Source organism: Leucopleurus acutus (genome assembly GCF_964270905.1).
Source record: "Leucopleurus acutus genome assembly, chromosome: 3".
Lineage (NCBI taxonomy): Eukaryota > Metazoa > Chordata > Mammalia > Artiodactyla > Delphinidae > Leucopleurus > Leucopleurus acutus.
In genome coordinates, this window is record NC_139145.1 from 425,428 (window position 1) to 445,327 (window position 19,900).

At 60.7% G+C, this 19,900-nt stretch overlaps 1 protein-coding gene across 4 annotated transcripts; it reads right to left on the reverse strand.

Annotated features, from left to right (window-relative positions):
- Positions 1–1,151: 1,151 nt before the first annotated feature.
- RNF126 (ring finger protein 126) lies at positions 1,152–10,835 on the reverse strand. 4 transcript variants are annotated; one of them, XM_082835851.1, is made up of 9 exons: positions 10,703–10,835; positions 4,308–4,366; positions 3,996–4,059; positions 3,668–3,807; positions 2,812–2,880; positions 2,668–2,737; positions 2,127–2,220; positions 1,885–2,000; positions 1,152–1,804 (listed from the first exon to the last, which is right to left on the reverse strand). In XM_082835851.1, the coding sequence occupies exons 1-9, from the start codon at positions 10,775–10,777 to the stop codon at positions 1,658–1,660; spliced, it is 834 nt and encodes a 277-aa protein (XP_082691977.1). In that variant the 5' UTR covers positions 10,778–10,835; the 3' UTR covers positions 1,152–1,657. The 4 variants fall into 4 exon arrangements, with proteins under 4 accessions (XP_082691977.1, XP_082691975.1, XP_082691976.1 ...); XM_082835849.1 differs by having other exon boundaries at positions 3,668–3,879; XM_082835850.1 differs by having other exon boundaries at positions 3,749–3,912.
- Between the last annotated feature and the right edge of the window lie 9,065 nt (positions 10,836–19,900).

Genomic DNA, 19,900 nt, shown 5'->3' on the forward strand with positions numbered 1-19,900 from the left:
CTCAGTGGTTTCACATGCGTTGAGCGCCTGCTGTGCTGGGCACTGGGGACACCGCCGGACCCCACAGACGCGGCCGGCCCTCAGGGAGCCCCTGAGTCTGAGGGGACACTGAGGTGAGCAGGGGCCATAGGAGTCCAGTCACAAGCTGGGGTCAGGGAGGCTTCGACAAAAGCACCTGCCAGGCGGGAGACGGGGACTCGGCCACGCGGGGGCCGGGTCTGGGAGGGCACTCCAGGCTGGGCACAGCCAAGCAAAGGCTCGGACCTGGGAACTCACTGGGGTGCCTGGGGCAGCGAGGAGGTGAGGGAGCCTGGGGAACACCGACCCGCCACAGACTGGCAGGGCCTGGTCCTGGGCCACCGAGCACGTGTCACCTCATGAGGCAGAGGGGACTTCGCAGGTGGGATTAAGTTAAGGCCCCTGAACGGGGACGACCCTGGATTCCCTGAGGGGCCCAGCATCATCGCAGGGTCCTTATTAGAGGGAGGCTGGCTGGAGGGTCAGAGGCAGAGAGAGACGGCAGATGCTGCGCTGCTGGCTGTGAGGATGCAGGAGGGGCCGTGAGCCAGGGGTGCGGTGCCTCTAGAAGCTGGAAAAGACGGAACCGATGCTGCCCTGGAGCCTCTGGAGGAACCAGCCCTGCCCGCGCCTGCATTTAGCCCCTAAGATGCAAATTGTGACCCCAGGACTGATATGATAAGCGTGTTGTTTTAAGTCACCAAGTTTTGATGAGTTGTCACAGCTGCCCTTGGAGACGCGAACACGGTGTCCTCAGAGTCCCTCAGATCCAGCAGGGTGTACAGGCTGGGGTGGGGGTGGGGCGTGATCAGCCTCCTGGGGGTTGATCTTCCTCTGAGTTGCAGGGGTGGAGCCAAGAGGGTGCAGGGGAGGCTCCCACCCCTCCCAGCAGCCAGCTTCCACTTCAGAGACAGAAGACCAATATGGGGGGCACTTCCCAGGGCGCAGGCTGGACACTCACCGGCCAAGGCAGCCGTGTGACCCTGATGGGGGACAGCCTGTGGATGACACACCAGCTGCGGGGGCTCGGCCGGCTCACCTCCCCGGCCCGGGGCTGCGCCCCCCGACGCACACAAGTAACACGCCAACCACCTGCTTTTCTTTCTAAGTAGATGTATTTTTAAATAGCTTTCAAGATACACATATTTTCTCCTTTAAAAAACGTCTGTCAGAGCAGTTTCGTCCTTGTTTTGCTGGTCATCCTGGTGGTCCCGGGCCCCCGAGCTTGGAGTGGGGCGCAACGGCCTGTCCACGCGGTTGGGACCCCAGCCGAGCGACTCCACCCTGTCTCTCCACAGATCATGCAGGGCCGCGAGTGAGCTCAAACGTCCATTTATTTCAAAGCAGTAATAATTTAAAATTATAAAAACCTTTCTGCCGTCGAACACGTAGAGGGTGAGGTCAGAGACAAACAGGAAGGGAGTCAGACGCCCCAGGCGGCATGTGCCTAGCCTGGCCCGGCCCGGCCCTGGGGAGGCCGGGCTCCCTCAGCAGCCAGGAGGGGCGGGTCCTCCAAGCCTGTGCCGCGGGGGGGCCCCCGGCGGCACCGCAGTCCGTGGGCGCGAGGGGTGCGGGAGTCCGCGGCATCCGCAGTCCCGACCCGCAGCCCGGTGCTCGCCCTGGGGGTCGGCTGGGACGCTCAGGAGCTGCTGGCTGGGTTCTCGTTACCGGGCGAGCTGGAGGAGGACGACGAGGAGGAGGAGAAGCTCACGCCCGCCAGGCCCGGGGGGTCGGTGGCCGTGTTCTGTCCTGTGAGGCTCTTTCGGCAGACGGGGCAGCTGTCGTGCTTTGTGGGAACAGAGGGGAGAGGGGAGCTGTTCAGAGGTGGGCGGGGCGGGGAGGGTCCCGGGCCGGCCCGCCGCTCACCTGCTCCAGCCAGGGCACGATGCAGCCGTCGTGGAAGAGGTGGTTGCAGGGCAGCTGCCGCACGCGCTCGCCCAACCCGTAGTCGTCCTTGCACACGGGGCACTCCAGCCCGGAGCCTGTGGGAGCGGGCAGGCCATGGGGCTCTCAGGGGGGCTTCTCTGCAGCCCCCGTCAGAGGTGTCCCAGGGGATGGAGGGCACACTGGCCTCCGGACCACTGAGAAGGCTGGGCACAGGCGCGTACCTACGTGCTCCTCGGTCACGGGGATGGTGGGGAGGGCCTGGATTTTCTCTTTGTCTGCGGGTGGGGGACCCGTGTTTTCAAACTGATTGAGGAGCTGAAACACAAGAGGCCAGAGTGCCGGGAGCTTGTTGGCGGGCGGGCAGGGCCCTCGCCCCACGGGGCTCTGAAATGCAAGGCTGGGTTACCTGCAAAAGCACCGAGGCCCCGTTTGTCCTGGCCCGACCCCCTCGGGGGTCAGAGGTCAGCTGCCCCCAGGAGGCCCAGCCCCGGGCTTCTGCCCACTCTTCTCATCTAGTGAGCGTCACTTCACAGCCGGGGCCGGCAGGCACCTCCCACGGCCGAGGCACCTCCCCAAATCCTTGCGCGGCTACGACCAGGCGCCAGTGACAAAAATGCTCAGTGGAAGGCCCCAAGGTGGTCACGTCCCCACCTCACAAGTGCCACCAGGGACGCGGACGTGGGAGACGACACCCCGTCCTCCAGGGAGCACGGGCCTATAAAGTCGTCGTGCCCAGTGCCAGCCCCAGGAAGGCCCCTGTACCTGCGTGATGATCGCATCCAGGCCGTTGGCCCCCCAGGCGTAGTCCATTGGGTTTGAATGCAGGACGCCCCTGGGCAAAGAAGTCTGGGGTTCAAGTGGCAGAGGGGCCGGACAGGGCACAGGGGGACCCCCCCACCTACTCACCAGGGGCCCAGGCCCAGGTTGGGGATGGTGGCCGGGGTGATGATGCCGTTGACCAGCTGCTGGATGATCCTGGAACAGAGCAGCCAGGCCCAAGGTTAGCGCCCTCCCAGGGAGGGGCCGGCGTCAAGGGGCTGGCTTTTCAACTGGTAATAATAAGAACCAAACACGAAAGGCGCCCAAAGGCAGTGTCTCCTTGAGGGCTGCATGGCACCTGTCAATGCACGACTGCATCCAACTCTCATTTTGCAACCTGGGCAAAGCACCGTGGGGGATCCCAGGGGCTTGAGGAACCGTGGCATCAGCCCGGCTGTTCGCGGCGGCCCTGAAACGTGCCGGCTGAGGTCACAGTGAGCCAAGGCTGTGTCCTGAGCTGGACAGGCCTCGGCCGACCTGCAGTCAAGTTCCATCTACAAAGACCCACGAAAGCTCAGCCCCGACTCCTGCAGGGCTGGGACGGGCCTACTAGGTCCTCCTGTCCTCATGACCCCGCACGCGGGAGGGGCAGGGACACCGGACACCGCATACCACTGCTCGCCTGCACCCGGGACGGCTCGTCTGGGCGTGGACCAGCGCATCTCAGCAGATGAAGATGCCCATGGGGCGGAGGCCCCTCTGAGAAGGACGATTGGGGGCGGGGGCGGGGGGGGAGGGCAGGCAGGCAGTGGGCACACAGCTCCTCGGGCCAGCCGGACCCACCGGGGAACTGCCCTGCCCAGGGGACAGCCCCTGAGCCAGCACCCACACCTCCGTGCCCACAGAACCTCCTGGAAGGATAGCTGGCTGCTCTGCCTGAGCGGGGTGGGGCAGGCTCGAAGCCCCGAGCGTCCCGCCCGCGGCCGCCCCCGGGCCCCCTCACCCTTCCAGCGTGGGGACGCCTTCGTGCCGGCCGGTGGTCCGCCTCGCGGTGAGGCGGGCGCGGGGCTGCCGGGCGCCGTACCGGTGCCGGGAGTGCTGCTCTCTCTCCCGCCGGCTCTCGGGGTCCCTGCCGTCGTCGGCCTGTGCCCCGGGGGGGAAGGTGGGAATCTCGAAGCTGTCATCAAAGATGCCGAAAGCAAAGTGCCCGTAGCCCTGCGGCAGCGTGAACAGGGGCTGGTCCACGTTCTGCGGAGAGGAGGGCCGTGACCGCGTGGATGGGGGCGCGGAGGGGGCGGGGGCAGGGAGAGAGGCCACTGCTCACCGCTCACCTCGAACGGCTGCCGGCTCTGGTCCGCGGGGGCTGTGGAGGGGGCCGAGCCATTCTCTGCACTCCTGGGAGGACAGGCGCCGTCAGCAGCGGGACAAAAGCGGGACCCCCCCTACCCATGGGCCTCAGGCCGCCTTCCACAGCCCCTGCCCAGGGCCCGAGGCAGGAGGCTGAGGAACCTAAGGGCGGAGGTCCAGCCCAACCCCCACCCAGGTCCAGCCGCTGGCCCTCGTCACGGCCCCCCCCCCGTCCCCCCTACCAGGTTCGGCCAGCGCACCCTCGGGCCAGGGGTCTGTGCCGGGGGCAGCCTTACCTGGTCTCTTCTGGAAGCTCCTCGATAAAGCCAGACTCGCATCTTGGGCAGATGTAATCCTGCAGGAGGAGAGGGCAGCGAGCGTGATCTCTGGGCTGTGGTAGGGCCAGCATGGGCGTCATCTCAAGGCCCTGGGTGTGAACCCGCCAGGTCTGGCCGGGCCGCCCCGGGCAGGGCTGGTGCACAGACGCCCTTGCCCTTGGCTACGGCCTCCGATGCTCCCCTCGCAGGTGGCCTCCTCGACCTCCCATGTCCCCGAGTCCATCAGCCGGTGCTCCCCACAGTGACAGAAGTCACAGTTTCGGGGCCTCCAGTCAGCCGCATGCATCAACAAGCTAGTTGACGTGGGTTCAGCAAACTCTCCCAACTTGGGGGACACGAGAGTGTTCTGTGACACCCTCACCCACACTCGCACAAAACGGAGGGCTGGGAGAGTGACTAGCGGGGCTCCAGGACTATCTGGGCCTCGGAGCAGATGTGCTCCCAGGAAGGTGGCCACCAAGGGCGGGAGGCACCACCCAGGCAGAGGGACCGGCCTGCGGCACATTCTGGCAGCCCCAGCATGCAGCCCATGACACCAGGCTGGAGCTCGACTCCATCCACACCGGCCACCTGCCCTCCCAGCCCTTGCTTTCCCCAGGCCGGACAGCCAGCGGGCAGAGACCATGATGTTCCAAGGCAGCGGAGAGGGGGACCTGCCCCAGGGACGGCAAGACGTCTGAGCACCAAAGCCGCCACTCAGGCCCAGAACCGGGCCCAGGCCACACGTGTCCCAAAGCCACGCAAACAGGGCGCTGAGCCGCGAGCGTGAGGTCCTTCCACCCGAGGCCAGCCGCGTACCCACGGGGAGAGGTGCGGTTCCTGGGGGCAGAGGGCACCGCTGGCCTTGCCACCCTCTGCGGGGAGCGACGCCGGGGTGCAGCGGGCATGGCCCACCCTGCGGACGGCGGGACCACCACGGTGCATACCGTGTCCCCCCACGTGCCCCGCTCCAGAAAGCAAAGGAAGGTCGAGGATCAGAGGACGCTGTCTGAGCCACGGGGAGGGCGGCTGGAGCTGCACAGGTGATGGGGACTTGTATCCAGAATACCTACAGAACTCTCGCAATTCAACAACGAAAAGACAAACACCCTGGTTAAAAAACGGCCAGACAGAATGGCAGTGTGATGAATTGGAAGATCGGGATTGACATATGTACACTAACATGTATAAAATGGATAACTGATAGGAACCTGCTGTATAAAAAAATAAAAATAAAATGCAAAACTTCAAAACAAACACAAAAACCGGACAGAGGATCAGAACAGACGTTTCTCCCAAGATAGACAAGTGGCAACAAGCCAAGAACAGATACACAACACAGGCAACAGGGAAACGCAACCCGAAACCAGCAGGACACACTTCACACCCGCCCCGGACGGCTGGACCCACAAAGCCAGCAGGGACCAGTGCGGGGAGGAGCTGGAGGAATCGGAGCCCCTACATGGCCGGTGGGGGCGTGAAACGGGGCAGCGTCCTCGGAAAACAGCCACAGTCACCCCACAACCCTGATTCCACAGCCAGGTGCCCACCAGAGACAACGGAGACGCACGTCCACAGCAGCCAAAGGTGGACACAACCTAAGTGTCCACCAGCGGATGACGGATAAACACCACATGGTCCCTCCACACACGGGAGCATCACTCGGCCACGTAAAGGGGTGAAGCCTCGACACTCACTACACCGTGGACGGACCCTGACAACAGGATGCTCAGTGAGAGAAGCCAGACACAGAAGGACCCACGGTGTGTGATCCATTGATGGGAAACGTCCAGCACAGGCAGATCCACAGACACAGAGAGTCGACTAGTGGTTGTCAGGGGCCGTGGTGACAGCTGATGGGCACAGGGCTTCTGTTTGGGGTGATGGAATGTTCTGGACTTGGACAGAGGTGACTGCTGGCTTCAGGACTCTGAGTGGACTGAACACACCAACGTGTATGCTTTAAGTGGGTGGTGTATCGCAATAATGCTGAGCCAGAAACAACAGGGATGGCAGTGCTCTGCCCTCCTGAGCAGGGGCGAGGGACCCAGGGGAGGCTCCCCTACACAGTGAGTGGCCATGACAGTAGTCACTGGCGTGGGATTTCCAGGGCCGGCGGGGACATCACTCAGGGGCTCCTCCTAAGGCCCCCCAGCCAGCCCTCAACCTGTTGTTTATTTCAACGTTTCACAGGGTGCAAAACGTGGCCACAGGAGGCTTTGTGATGGGTGACCAGGGTTCTCACCCCCTCTGCCCAGCCCCCGGGGGGAGGGCAATGGACACAGGCAAACGTGGCGGCAGGTGAGTCTGTGGTGACCGAGGTTAGGAGGCTGGGAACCAGACGGCCCCTGAACACAAGCTCACAGGCAAGCTAGGACTCTGGCCTGCCCACACCACCAGGGTCTGATCTAGGTCAGCAGGCAGGTCCAGAACCTCACTGGAGCCTGGCAGAACCCCCGTGAGAAGCATCTCTCTCTCTCTCCTGGGGACCCTGCCTGAGCCTGGAAGAGCCAGGGCGGGGCCGGCGCCACACCCTGCTGGAGATTGGGCACCCCCTCTTCCACTCTTGAGGCTCGCCACTGCTCCTGGGTGCCTGAGAGCCTGTCACCTCGCCATTCTCTGGAGTCCCTGTGTCTCCCTGAGCCCAAGTGCTCCCCACCTCACCTTGCAGCCCCAGAACAACCCAGCCCGGCCACGCCCACTCCCAGCTCCGCCCATCTCTGGGCCTCTGCCATCCCCTGTCCCCTGTGTCCCCTCGATCCGAGCAGATATCTACCTGGCTTGCTCCCTCTTGGAAGCTGGGTCTGCTCAAACATCACCTCCCGGCTGCAAGCCTCGGTCTCCCCATCTGCAAATGGAGGGTGGCCTCAACCCCAGGCTCTGGAATCCGGCAGCCGCGGCTGTCCTGCGGCTCAGTGCTGGCTGTGGTCAGGCCCTGCTCTGCGCCCTCCATCCTCGGAGAGCCCCACGCCCTGAGACTGAGTGGCCTGGCTGAGCAGTGCTCGCCCCGCACCCAGGGATTCAGGCAGGGCCCCGGGCTCTGCTCGCAGGCGGTGGGGAAGGCCCAGACCCTGATCTTCCAATGCTCTCCTCCAAGGGCGTGTCCCTGAGATTTTTATTACATCACTGTGTAATAAAAGTGGTGGAAACCCTGGGATGGAGTGCTCGCCCCCCACAGGGCAGGGCCTGTCTCCCTCGCAGAACCCTAGCTCGTGAGCACCTGTTCCTAGCCGAAGACTCCTCATCTTGAGGAGATGGCCGGCAAGAGGGCCATCCAGTCATCATCACCACGGCAACAGCCTCCGACCGGCAGACGAGTGCTACAGTGCCACATTTACTGAGCGTTTGCTCCCTGTGCCCGGCCAGCTGGGGCCCTCAGAGACAGGCCTCACCCTTCACGCGCCCTTTCACACCACGTGCAGACCCAGGGTCCCCGGCCAGGCGCGTGTGGTAAAGCCGGGGACGCTGAGGTGGGAGCTGGAGAGATGCTGGCCTCGGCGGGCCCAGGGCCCCCAGAAAGGGTTGGGGCGCAGAGCTGCGGGGGGTATGTGAGCTCAGGTCCAGATACAGACCTGACGAGACTTCCCACGCCCCTGCAGCCCCTCGTGCTCCCAGCCTGACCTCACCAGCCCACAGACCCCAAGGGCAACCCTCCTCAGATGTCACTGGGCCCACCCAGACCCTGTGGGCAAGTGCCCCCGCCCCGCAGCACTCTCTTCTGCATCTTAGCAGCTGCCCCACAAAGCGCATTCACACCCCTCTGTCCCCCCCAGCGTCTGTGAGCCCCACGCATGCTGCTGAATGCCGGGGTACAGCACCGTCCCGGGGCCTCGCATCACCTGGGGCCCGCTAAGTGCCGGCAAGCGCCCATCGACGTGACACATGGGCCCACCCTGCCGGGGGTGCGCCTCACTTCAGCCTCCAACGGCGCCGAGAGGCTTGGAGGTGCAGCCGGGGAGCCCCACAGTGTGGCTCTGTCTGGCACCCCTCGTCCAGCCGCCCCTCCGGGGCTCAGCCCCCTGCTGCACCCCCAGACTCCCGCCCTGTGCCGCACCGGCTGTCTCTGGGGCAGCCCTCATCTCTGGGCCCCTGGGTCTCAACTCCAGGCGCAGGGCTGAGCCTCCCTGGGCCTCGGCAGCAGCGGGGGAAATGGGCGCCCTCGGCAGCAGCACAGCACGCCGCCGGGCGGGTGGGGGCCCAGCCTGCTCCCCAGCGGCTCTGTGTGGAGAACAAGGTGCGGGTGCGCAAGACTGGGGACACACACGGGCCTTCTCTCCTCACCCTGATGGCCCTCCGAGGCAGCTGCCAGGTCCTGTCCCCGTCCTCCGACCCTGCTCAGGGACACTTCTGAGAGGAAGACAGGGGTCATCCACAGGACAGCAGGCCTCAACAAGGCCACCCGTGGTGGTGGGCCAAACCCCAAACGCCACCTGGTCCGCCCACCCGCGGGGCCCACCCGCGGGGCCCGCTCGCGGACGCCCCATGTCCACCTCGTCCCTGGTGCTCCCGTTTCCTGGGGGAATCGAGTCTGGGCCTGTGCACCTGCGCAGACGCCTCCGGATCGGCCAGCCGGTCCAGTTCCTGCTCCCACACGCCCGCTCCAGGCAGGCACCAGCCCCTCCCCGGCTTCCCGGGCCCCCCCTGCCCACGCGTGCCCGTCAAGCACAGGGGTGCCCTCGCCAACCCGTCTGACAGGCGAGGAGACCGAGGCCCAGGGTGTCTGGGCTGCTGGGAGGAAGCCTGCGGGCAGAGGGCAGGCAGAGGGCCGCGACAGCAGGTCAGGAAGAGCAGCTCAACACCAGCCAGCGTCTCACTGCACACCAACCTCGGGCCGGTTTCCCGTGAACAGAGGTCCGTGCTGGCGGGCGGCAGGGGCTGGGGGGCAGGGGTGGTGGTGGTGGCGGGGAGCGCAATTGCTGGTGGGGCACTTCCAACGTCACCACGTTAAGAGCCCACCTTCCTGTCCCCGAGAACACCAAGTGCGCCCCTTACTCATAAACAGACACCCACTCTACTGGGCCTTTTCCAATCCCGTCCCAAACTCCACGCCGATCCCCTCCCTGCCATTATTTGCGCTTAACAGAATTTACCAAGTTCCCGATCAAATATTTGCCAATCGCTTGTTCAGCGTTGGCTCCCTATAAACTGGGAGGGCAAAGGTCATGGCTACCTTGTCACCACTGGATCCTGTGACTAGGAAAAACCTCGCTAGCCCAGTGACAGTCGGAAAAGATCAGGGTCCTTCGGGGCCAGGACCTGGGCCCCAGGCTGGCCCCAGGAGGGGAGGCCAAAACAGCTAGCAACACAGACTGCTCGGCCCCAGGCTTCCGATGGCTCTGGACAGGCCACTCTGGGGTAAGCCTGACACCCAGGGCCTGTCCAGGGCTCACAACAGCTGCGAGGGGCTGCGTGCAGCTCCTCCAGGCTGGGGACTGTCCTGCGACCAGCCCCTTCCTGCCAGTCGAGGAAACCAGACCCATTGCTGGGGCGTGCAGGGAGCCGGAAGACGCAGAAGGAGGACTTCTTCCGGGACGCTGGAGTGGGGGAGTGGGGCCAGTCTCAGCTCCTCAAGTCTGCTCATGCACCCAGGGTTTCGATTTATGCACCCCCGCCAAGCCCCTTGCCTCTGGAAGCCACACCACCTCTAGTCTTTCTCTCCTCCTGGGCCCAGGCACTCCTCTCCCCTCCAAACCCTGACTCTAGCTCAGTCTCCTCTGAAGCTGGGATTATGTCCACCAACTCCTCCTGCCTCCCCCAGGGAAGCCCACAGCTGCAAAGGCAGGACTAAGAGCCTGGCTCTAAAAGCAACCAGGTGACCAAGGAGAGCTGGTACTCTATCAATCGTTGCCACCTGCAGCTCCTTCCCCTGGTCAACCGCACCGCCCGCTTCTTGCTCCCCGGGAGCTAGCCGAGCGGCAAATGCCGGGAGCGGGGCCGCCGTGCCTTCAGTCTTCCACCCGTGCAGCGGGGGAGGGTCGGCCGGGAGCTGGGGCACTGATCCCATCCTGGACCTACCGACTCGGAACTTCCGGGCTGAGAGGTCTGGAAACCGAGCCTTTCACGAGCAGCCCTCCCGCGGCCTCCACCCGGGCGAGGGGGCAGGGCCCACCTGGGTGCAGGCCCCCACCCCCGGGAGACAGAAGAACGCAGGATTGGGCCGCCGTCGGGCCCGGGAGAGCGGCGACTCCCTCCCACGAGGCGGCCGCGGCGCCGACCGCGCTCGGGGCCGGCCCCGTTCCCTCCCGGCCGCCGGCCCAGCTGCGCCACCAGGGCCGCCCGCTTCCGGGCCCTCCGCGGGGACCTCAGTTTCCCCGTCCGAGCCAGCTCGCCTCAGGCTGAGGCAAAGGCCCCCGCCCGCCTGGCCTGGGCCTCACCGGCAGGCGCGGCACGATCTCGACCGAGCAGCAGTGACAGAAGTACCGTCCGGGCTGCGGTGACGCCTCGGCCATGGCCACCGCCGCCTCCTCCGCGCCGCCCGCCCCCCGCGCGGCACTCGCCGCCCGCCGCCGGCCGTTTGCTGCTCCCTCGCCGGCCGACGCTCCCGCGCACGCTCACGCAAGGCACGCAGGGCACGCACGGCGTGAGACAGGGAAGGGCGGCGGAAGCGGAGCAGGCGACGCACGCGGCGGGCGGTGGCCCGGGCGACGGTGGCTGCCGAGGGGCAAACTAGGAGCGGGCGCAGGTCCGGGGCGGGGCCAGGCTGTGGGGATGGCAGGGGGGCGGGTCCTGAGGGGGCGAGGCCGAGTACCCTTGGCAAACCTGGATCAGGGCCCGGGGTGGGGTTGGGGCGGGGCCGAAGGCTGCGGGAAAGGCAGAAGGCGGGTCTTGGGCGGGTTCGAGCCCCTCCTCTTCTACAAATCTACAAAGGTCCCCGCTTCCCTCATTATTGCTCTTATTGCCAAGTCCCACCTTTCTCTTACCTTTCTGTCCTCACAGTTCCTGGGACGCTCTTGAGCGCTCTCACCTCCGGGCCTTTGCACTGGCTGTGCCCCTACCCGGTGCACCGTTCCCGAGACACCTGCGTGGCTTCCTAACCCACACGTTTCAAGTCTTTGCTCAAATGTCCATCTATTGAGGCACCCTCCGCAATAGCACTCATTTCCGCCTGATAAACTGTAGGGTCAGCTCCACAACAGAAGGGATTTTTGTATCTTGTTCCCAGCTGGACTCAGAACAGTGCCTGGCACACAGGCAATCCATAAACATTCGTTGAATGCATACAGACAGGAGACCCATTCCTGAATCAAGGAGGGCTGCCCTCCCATGTCTCAGTGTGGCACATGGGATAAGAGAGTCTGAGGCCTGCCAGGTATGGCCTTGCTTCCATGATGCCTTCGGGTGAGAAGAGGGCAGAAAACCTAACCCCCCAAAAAAATTAATCAGCAGGCCAGGGTCATTTCTGAGGTTAGTTCAGGCCAATCATGCACTTATTTCTCTATCCACTTGACAAACTTTCATTGAGCTCCTGTAGTATGCCAGACCCTTTGCTGGGTGCAAGGACACAGCAGGGGCAATCACAGACTCAACAGGCAATAAAAGTGGTTTTCTGAAGTACTCCATGTCTGGAGGAGACAGAGCTGGTTGCAGATACCCTCCAGCCCCGTGAGGTTGAGCCGGAGGATGATTCCCTAGGGTAGACTTGGTTCAGCCTGGGGAGACAAGACAGGACTTCCCAGGGGAGAGGACATTGGAGCCAGGGCTTTGAAGAACGAATAGGAGTTGGTTGGAGTTGCGCTTCCTGCTGAAGGGAGCATTGGAGCACGAGTGTCAAGGAATTACAAATTGGAGCCTGTGTATAAACGATTTTGAATGTCAAAAGACTAGGAACAGGGACTTGTCTGCCAGCCACCATTTTGTACCCCTCAAGGCTCAGTGATTCCAAGCCATTCCTGCTCTGACCACCAGAGAGCGCCCCAACCCTGTTGCTGGGAGACCAGGCAACACCCACCCACCCCTGCCCCGCCCCCCAGGATGGGCCTTTTGCCTCAGGCCGTTAATGCCTAGCCCTGGGCTTTTTTCCGCACCGAAGACATATATTCATTCATTCATCCGGCAGAAGTTTGTTTTTGTTTTTTTAGTGTGGGTTTTCTTGTTTGTTTGTTTGTTTGTTTTGCCGCGCAGCTTGTGGAGTCTTAACTCTCCAACCAGGGATTGAACCCTGGGCCCTCGGCAGTGAGAGCACGTAGTCCTAACCACTAGACTGCCAGGGCATTCCCCATCCTGCAGAAGTTTATGAGGTACTGCCCAAGAGGCCTTGGAGTTAGCGGGCATGCGTTCAAATCCCACCAAGTCACACTGGCTCTGTGGTCCTGGGCAACTCACTTAACCTCTCTGGGCAGGCGGCAGAAACTGCCTCTCAGGGTTGTGAGATTGGATTAGGCTTGGGGCACCTGTGGGTACCCAAAACACCTCCTCACTGGGCCCTGCTGCCTGCCCTGAGTTTATCTGCCCCTCTCCCACCCCTCCCCAGCCCAGTCTCATTGGCCCCCCATGGGTAAGCCAATCTGTATCCCACCTCAGGGCATTTGCCTGGTCATGCCCTCTGCTGGGAGTGCCATTCCTACCTTCCCTTCTCTTTACCTGCTTCTCATGAGGCTGCCCCTACCCTATCCTGGGGGAGCCCACATCTCCTGCTGCAGCCGGCTGCCCAGTGCCTTCTTCCCTCTCCCCCTGCCACGGCCACTCCTGGATCCAGGAGTTATCAGTGGTGTCTCCCAATATGTGAAGCCAATACCCTGCATATGGTAGGTGCTCAAAAGCACCTCAGCGCCAGGCCTGCACAGGGTGCTGGGGATACAGTGGGAACAAGAATATGGGGTTTTGTATATTATAAAACTAAGAGCTCAGGATGTGCCAGGCCTGAAGTTTCATCCTCACACAAGCACCATGATGTGGGAAAAATGAAGACTCCCATTTTACAGATGAGGAGACTGAGGCTCAAACATGGTCATATAGCAGACTCCACCATTGGACCTCTGGGTCTGGGCTACTTGCCCTGCTGGTCACCCTGGGACTGGGGCATTTGAATTCAAGAAATCGGGCCACTGTCTGCATGTGATCCAGTGTTCCTGAGGTTCTTGGGCCTCAGGCATCCATTTGTGACTGGTGGCCACCTTGCTGCTGCCACTGATGGGACAGACTTGTGAGGGGTGCCCTGGCCACCCCAGGGCTCTCTGATTGCGGGGTGCAGCGAGACACAGGTGCCTCCTGATGGGTTCTCAGCATTTTCTTGAAAAGTCTTTGAAAGTGGATTATGAGGTAACCCCTCAGGACAGAACCATGTCACACACCCACACACCCCCGCCCAAGTCACTGACTTGGGTTCAAATCAAGCCTCTGGGAGGGACCTTTGGAGGCTTTGGAGCTGAAGAAAGCAGTGCTGTTACCCACCTTGCAGGCAGGTCACCGCTCCACCGAGCATTATTTCAACAGGTATGAGTACACTGCTATCTGCTCATGCATTTGGGGGTTTGCTTTCTATTCTTTTATTTAAATATTTTCTTATGTCCTTTTTTTCTTTTTATTTATATTTGTTGGTTTGTGTTTTTTATTTCTATTTTTCATTTGCTTTTTAAAAATTAATTAATTTATTTTTGGCTGCATTCGGTCTTCGTTGCTGCACGTGGGCTTTCTCTAGTTGCGGCGAGCGGAGGCTACTCTGTTGTGGTGCGCAGGCCTCTCATTGCGGTGGCTTCTCTTGTTGCGGAGCACAGGCTCTAGGTGCGCGGGCTTCAGTAGTTGTGGCTCGCAGGCTCTAGAGTGCAAGCGCACGGGCTTAGTTGGTCCGCGGCATGTGGGATCTTCCCGGACCAGGGCGCGAACCTGTGTTCCCTGCATTGGCAGGCAGATTCTTAACCACTGCGCCACCAGGGAAGCCCCATTTGCTTTTTTGTTTGTTTGTTTTTGATTTCTGTTGATACTTTCTGAGTTGTGCTTTTTCCTTTTTTTCACTTTTTTGGGTTTTTTTTTGCGGTACGCGGGCCTCTCACTGCTGTGGCCTCTCCCGTTGTGGAGCACAGGCTCCGGACGCGCAGGCTCAGCGGCCATGGCTCACGGGCCCAGCCGCTCCGCGGCACGTGGGATCCTCCCGGACCAGGGCATGAACCCGTGTCCCCTGCATCGGCAGGCGGACTCTCAACCACTGCGCCGCCAGGGAAGCTCCACTTTTTAATTCATATGTTTTAGTTTGTGGAATGGGTTTGTTTTTTAACTTTGTTTTTTATTTGTTGGTTTGGAGATATAAATACACACAGTAATTCCTCAGAGTTCTGTTCAAATGGCCTGACGTGGACCCCTGAGTCACCCATACCCAGACCAGGACCCAGGACCCTGCAGCCCCAGAACCTCCGATATTCCCCAAGCTATTCCCCAGGAGGGTAGTCACCATCATGTTAGATCAAACTTCCTTCATTTCTACCTGCTCAAAGAATCTTTCAGGAATAAGCCGTCAGAACAGGGACGGGGAAGCCAGTGGGGAAGATGGATGCCTCCATTCTCTCTCTCCTGATGAATGTCCCTTGAGCGCTGCTCAAAAGTTGTTACTTTAAACAATTTCTAACTTGCAGAAAAGTTTCAAGAATAATACAAAGGGTATTATTGACCCGGGCGTCCTTGACCCAGACGCCCCAGTGGTTGACATTTTTTGCTCTCTCTCTGTGTCTGTGTGGAATTTCAGGCAACGTTACTGCCCCCACGCCCCTTTATCCCAAACACGACCAGGCGTACTTCCAAAAGCAGGCCTCTCTCTTACCTGAAACAGTAGCACGTTTACCAAATTGGGTAATCAGCTTTCAGGGCTTTACCAAGGCTGCCCCACCCCCACCCCCACCCCCGAAAAAGGGGGTGGGGCCCCTCCACCTCTCAGCCTGGCAGGGACAGAGACCACCATGCAATCCCTCAATCAAGATGCTGGTGGAGGATCGACTGTGTGCCAGGAGCAAGAACACAGCCGGGATGCAGCAACAAATGTCTGCGAAACTAGCCACGCACTCAACAATACTGAGCGCCGTGATGCGCAGAATAAAGACCCCCAAATACGTCTGATTTCAGCTCCTGTCGGACTCCTGATCTCCAGAAGTAATAAATGTGTGCTATTTTCAGCAGCTAAATTTACGGCACTTTGTTAAAGCAGCAAACAGGAAACTCATACGTCAAGCTATACTGGGTCACCTCCAGACACAGTCCGCCTGAGCATTTGTGAGTTTCCTTGAAACCCCACCCCCAACAGGCCATTGGCCAGTGCTGTATCATATGGTTGTGCCTGACAGCCCGTCAACTCTGTTCAACCAATCAGAATTCACCTCTGGGCTGAGGGCGGGCCCTACCTTCTGCCGCAAACGTGGCCGCCAGATTCCTGCGTAAAATCCCGTTATCTGCTGTAGGGAAGGGGATGGGGTGGGGACATTCGGGGGTAACGTGGTAAAGTAGCTGCGGGAAGGGGCATGAAGTGAGCAGGCTCAGAAGCAAGGGCTTCAAACCCAGGCCGGCAAGCCTGGACTCCATCCAGGGGCTATGGGGAGCCATGGGTGGCGTTTGGAGCAGGGACCGTACGTACGATGGGGGCGTTATAATGCCCAGCTCTGTTCAGAGATCTCCCATGCTATCTACCGTGGCCGAGTCCTCAGTGCTGCCTTGGTTATCATCATATGCCCCATTAGGGAACAAGCAAGGCCTTGCTTCCCACAGCCTGGAGCGTTTCACGTCTAGTCCAAGGGCTGCAGATGCTAAGTTCATGTGGAGTCTATCACAAGCATTCTTCTGGCTTGAGTAATATGGGATCGGGTGACCCTGAGCGTTCCGGACCAGGCCACGCATGACCTGCATCCTGGACGCAGTGGCACATCAGGGTGTGTGTGATTCCTACAGCCCCTGCAGAACCCGCTGCTCTGGATTCTAAAGGCTCCGCTTGAATAAAATGTAAACGGGCTTATTGTAAGCTGGTTTTGTCCACAGCAAGTGATAGAAACGCCTCTTAAACCAGCTTTATCTAATTGGGGAGGCGGAGTTCAGGCACAGCTGGATCCAGGACCTCCAAGAACAGCACAGGGCATTGCTGCTGCCTCTCTTGGCTCAGTGTCCCACTGCACCGGCCTCTCCCTGGCCATTGGCAGGAGCCACCTGCAGCTCCAGGCTCACACCCCTCTAGCTCAGGCAAGAAGTGGGTGTCCCTTTCCCAGCAAAAGTCTCAGAGCTGACTCTTCCTGGTTTGCTGAATGTCCGATGATTCTAAGTGGTTGGGCCTTGGTTGGTGCCCACTCTTGGGGACATTTGAGCTGGGATTGCAGGAGATGATCTCCCAAAGGAAAATCTGGTGCTGGAACCGGAGCAGGGATGCCAGCCACAACCTGGGGGCTCACCCTGATTGCTCGGGGCTCAGCACATGGGTCCTGGAACCTTGCTTACTTGGTATTGGCTCCATTCCCGACCTTGTGGGGCTTTGTAACGCATCCACCCGAAAGTCACTTTCCTTCCTCCAGCCTCAGTTTCCCCCTTCTGTAAAATGGATGCCTGCCTTACAGCATTGTGGGGAACGGCAAAATACTTACCCATTCTTAATTAATAAGAATCTCTGCACCATGTCATGCCCCTACCATGCACCAGGCATTGTCCCTGGTGTGCTGGCTGAAATCTGCAGTACTAGGATCTGTGCCCATTTTACAGATGAGAGAATGGAGGCATGGAGATGTCACATGTGGCTTGGCCAGGGTGGCACAAACTGGACTGGGCTTCCACCAGATGCCTCCTTCTCCCTCCAGGCCTCAGTCACCTCCTTGGAAACCTTCCTGCTCCTAGGGTCTCTGTCCTGCGACCGTTTTCCACCAGGGCTCACTCCCTCGTTTGTCTCCAGCCAGGCAGGGACCATATCACTGCGACACTGAACCCCTTTGTATTAGCTGCTGTCACAAATCGACACAAACTTGGGGCCTTAAAACAACACAGATTTTTCTCTTCTAGTTCTGGAGGTCAGAAGTCCAACGTGGGTTTCTCTGGGCTAAAATCAAGGTACTGACAGAGCTGCATTCCTTTCTGGAGACTCCAGGGGAGAATCTGTTCCTTGCCTTTTCCAGCTTCTAGAGGCTGCCCACATTCCTTGGCCGGAGGCCCCCTCCTCCCTCTTTAAAGCCAAAAACAGCAGATCAAGTCCTTCTCATGTTGCATCTCTCCAACCACAGTGGGGAAGCTCTCCACTTTCAAGGATCCTGTGATGACACTGGGCCCACCTGGATAGCCCAGGATCATCTCCCATCCCAAGGGCCTCAACTTAATCCTATCTGCAAAGTCCTTTTGCCGTGGGAGGTGACATATTCACAGGGTCCAGGGACCCACATGTCTCAGGGGGCTGTATTCGGGCTTTCTCTTACTTGTAGCACACACATCCCATGACTTCTTTTCCCATCCCTCCTTCCCTCCCCCACTGTTCAATCTAACAATGTAAATGTCCTCCTCCTCTGAGAAGTCTGCCTTGATCTCCCCAGGCTGGGTCAGGTCCAGCGTCCTCCATCACAGCTCTGTTTATGTTGTACTGTCACTGTCGGTTTCCCTGGGGTGGTGAGCAGGGACCTTGGGGAGTCATGATGGGTATGGGCTAGGGAGGAACGTTATGGCAGGCGCCTGGGGTAGGAAGCAGGCTGCAGGCTGGGTCGGGGTGGTGAGGAGGGCACAAATGGGAGATACTCAGAAGAGGGCTCCCCAAAGAGGGCCATGACTTTTTTGAGGTCACCCAGTGCAGAGCCTCTGGGCTGGGGAGACACGCCAGGCTGGGGAGCAGAAGGCCACTGGCCACTGGCCTCAGTTTCGAACCCACGCCAGGCCGACAATGGCCCTTTTATTTGCACAGCTCAGGACGGGGTGGCTGAGCCATGGTAGGGTCAGGTCTCAGCCAAGGTCACCCCGTCCAGCCCCCGCACACCCTTGCTGAGAACACAGGGTCTCATTCCTGCCCCATTTCCCAACAGGGGAGAATCTCCTTGGACTGTCAGAGGCCAAGGCCAGGTAGAGACAGCTGGGTGCCCTCCCTCAGTGCTGCTAGGAAGTAATGCGGCCCTTGGCACTGCCCTGGGGACACGGGTCAGGCTGGGCAGCTAAGGTGGAGTAAGTGGTCTGGGCATGGTGTCGGCCAGCAGCAGATCTCGTGCATGCAGAGGAAGGGCTGTGCCTTCAGGGATCCTGTTTCTACACCCGGGGTGGGGGCAGATGCAGGGATGGGGGGCGATGAGGCATAGGTGGCCCTGGGAGATGACCAATTGCCCTCAATCATTTTTGTTTTTTCCTAAAAGCATTTTGCACTCTTAAAAGTTATACATTAGTTTGTTTTTCTATGTATTTTCTTGTCTATGACTCTGACAAACCATGAGCTCAGCGAGGACGGGTCTGCCTTGGTCAACCTGAGGCTCCAGCACCCACCAAAGGTCCCTGCTACCAGCAGATTGTCACTAATTATTTCCCAGAAGCACAAACACAGAGGGGCTGCACAGGACCCATGAGCCTGTTGGGGTGCCCTAACAATTTGGGAGGCCCCCAAGATTGAAGAGATCAGCTCCAACATAGGAAAAGCAGGGGCTTCCCTGGTGGCGCAGTGGTTGAGAGTCCGCCTGCCGATGCAGGGGACACGGGTTCGTGCCCCGGTCCGGGAAGATCCCACATGCCGCAGAGCGGCTGGGCCCGTGAGCCATGGCCGCTGAGCCTGCGCGTCCGGAGCCTGTGCTCCGCAACGGGAGAGGCCACAGCAGTGAGAGGCCCGCGTACCGCAAAAAAAAAAAAAAAAAAAAAAAAAAGGAAAAGCATCCTGCTGCACTGAGGCCCCAGCGGACTCAGTGCTTCCCAGGCCCACGCTGATGTGGCCATCATAAATTGTGGAAAACCCAGGATTCCAGGGTGTCCCAGGACAGGGAGCACTGACCCTTGGAGGAGAGAAGTCAGCAGGTTGTTGATGTGGCCTGGGGGCACGGTTTGCAAAGGCCTGGGGTGTTTGGTGCAACCTCAGCTGTGAGGGGCAAAGGCCAGGCACAGTGGGCACTTTACCACAGTGTAACTCTTGTGGTATGATTATTGCTGTCTCTGGGGGTCTGTCTCTGCCACACCTCTCTGCCTCTGTTTCCCACCCCACCAGCCTCCCCATCCCTCCACGCGCTCACACCCAGCCGTGCCCACTGGCTCCAGGGGCCAAGTGGCCAGGCGGATGGCCGGGGGTGTGTGATTAGGGAACTGGCTGGGGCTGAGGTCCCTGGGGCGTGTAGGGACGGGGAGGACAGGCCAGGAGTCCAGAGCACACTGGGGCCACCCCAGCGACCACATGCAGAACACGACGCGCACGGATCCGCAGACGCGCTCCCCTTGGTTCACCGGCCAGTCCCCCAAACGCACGGCGACACCTCGAACTCACAGCCACGAGCCCGGCTCCCGGGTCGTGACCCCGCCCCCGACCAGCTGCCGCCCACATCGCGCGCGACACTGCCCCGCGCCCCGCCGTCCCCGCGCCCCGCCCCGGCCGGCCCGCCCCGCCCCGCCCCGCCCGCAGCCCGCGGGACCTTTATAGGGCGCGCCGGCCGCGCGCTGGAAGTGGTGCCGCCGCC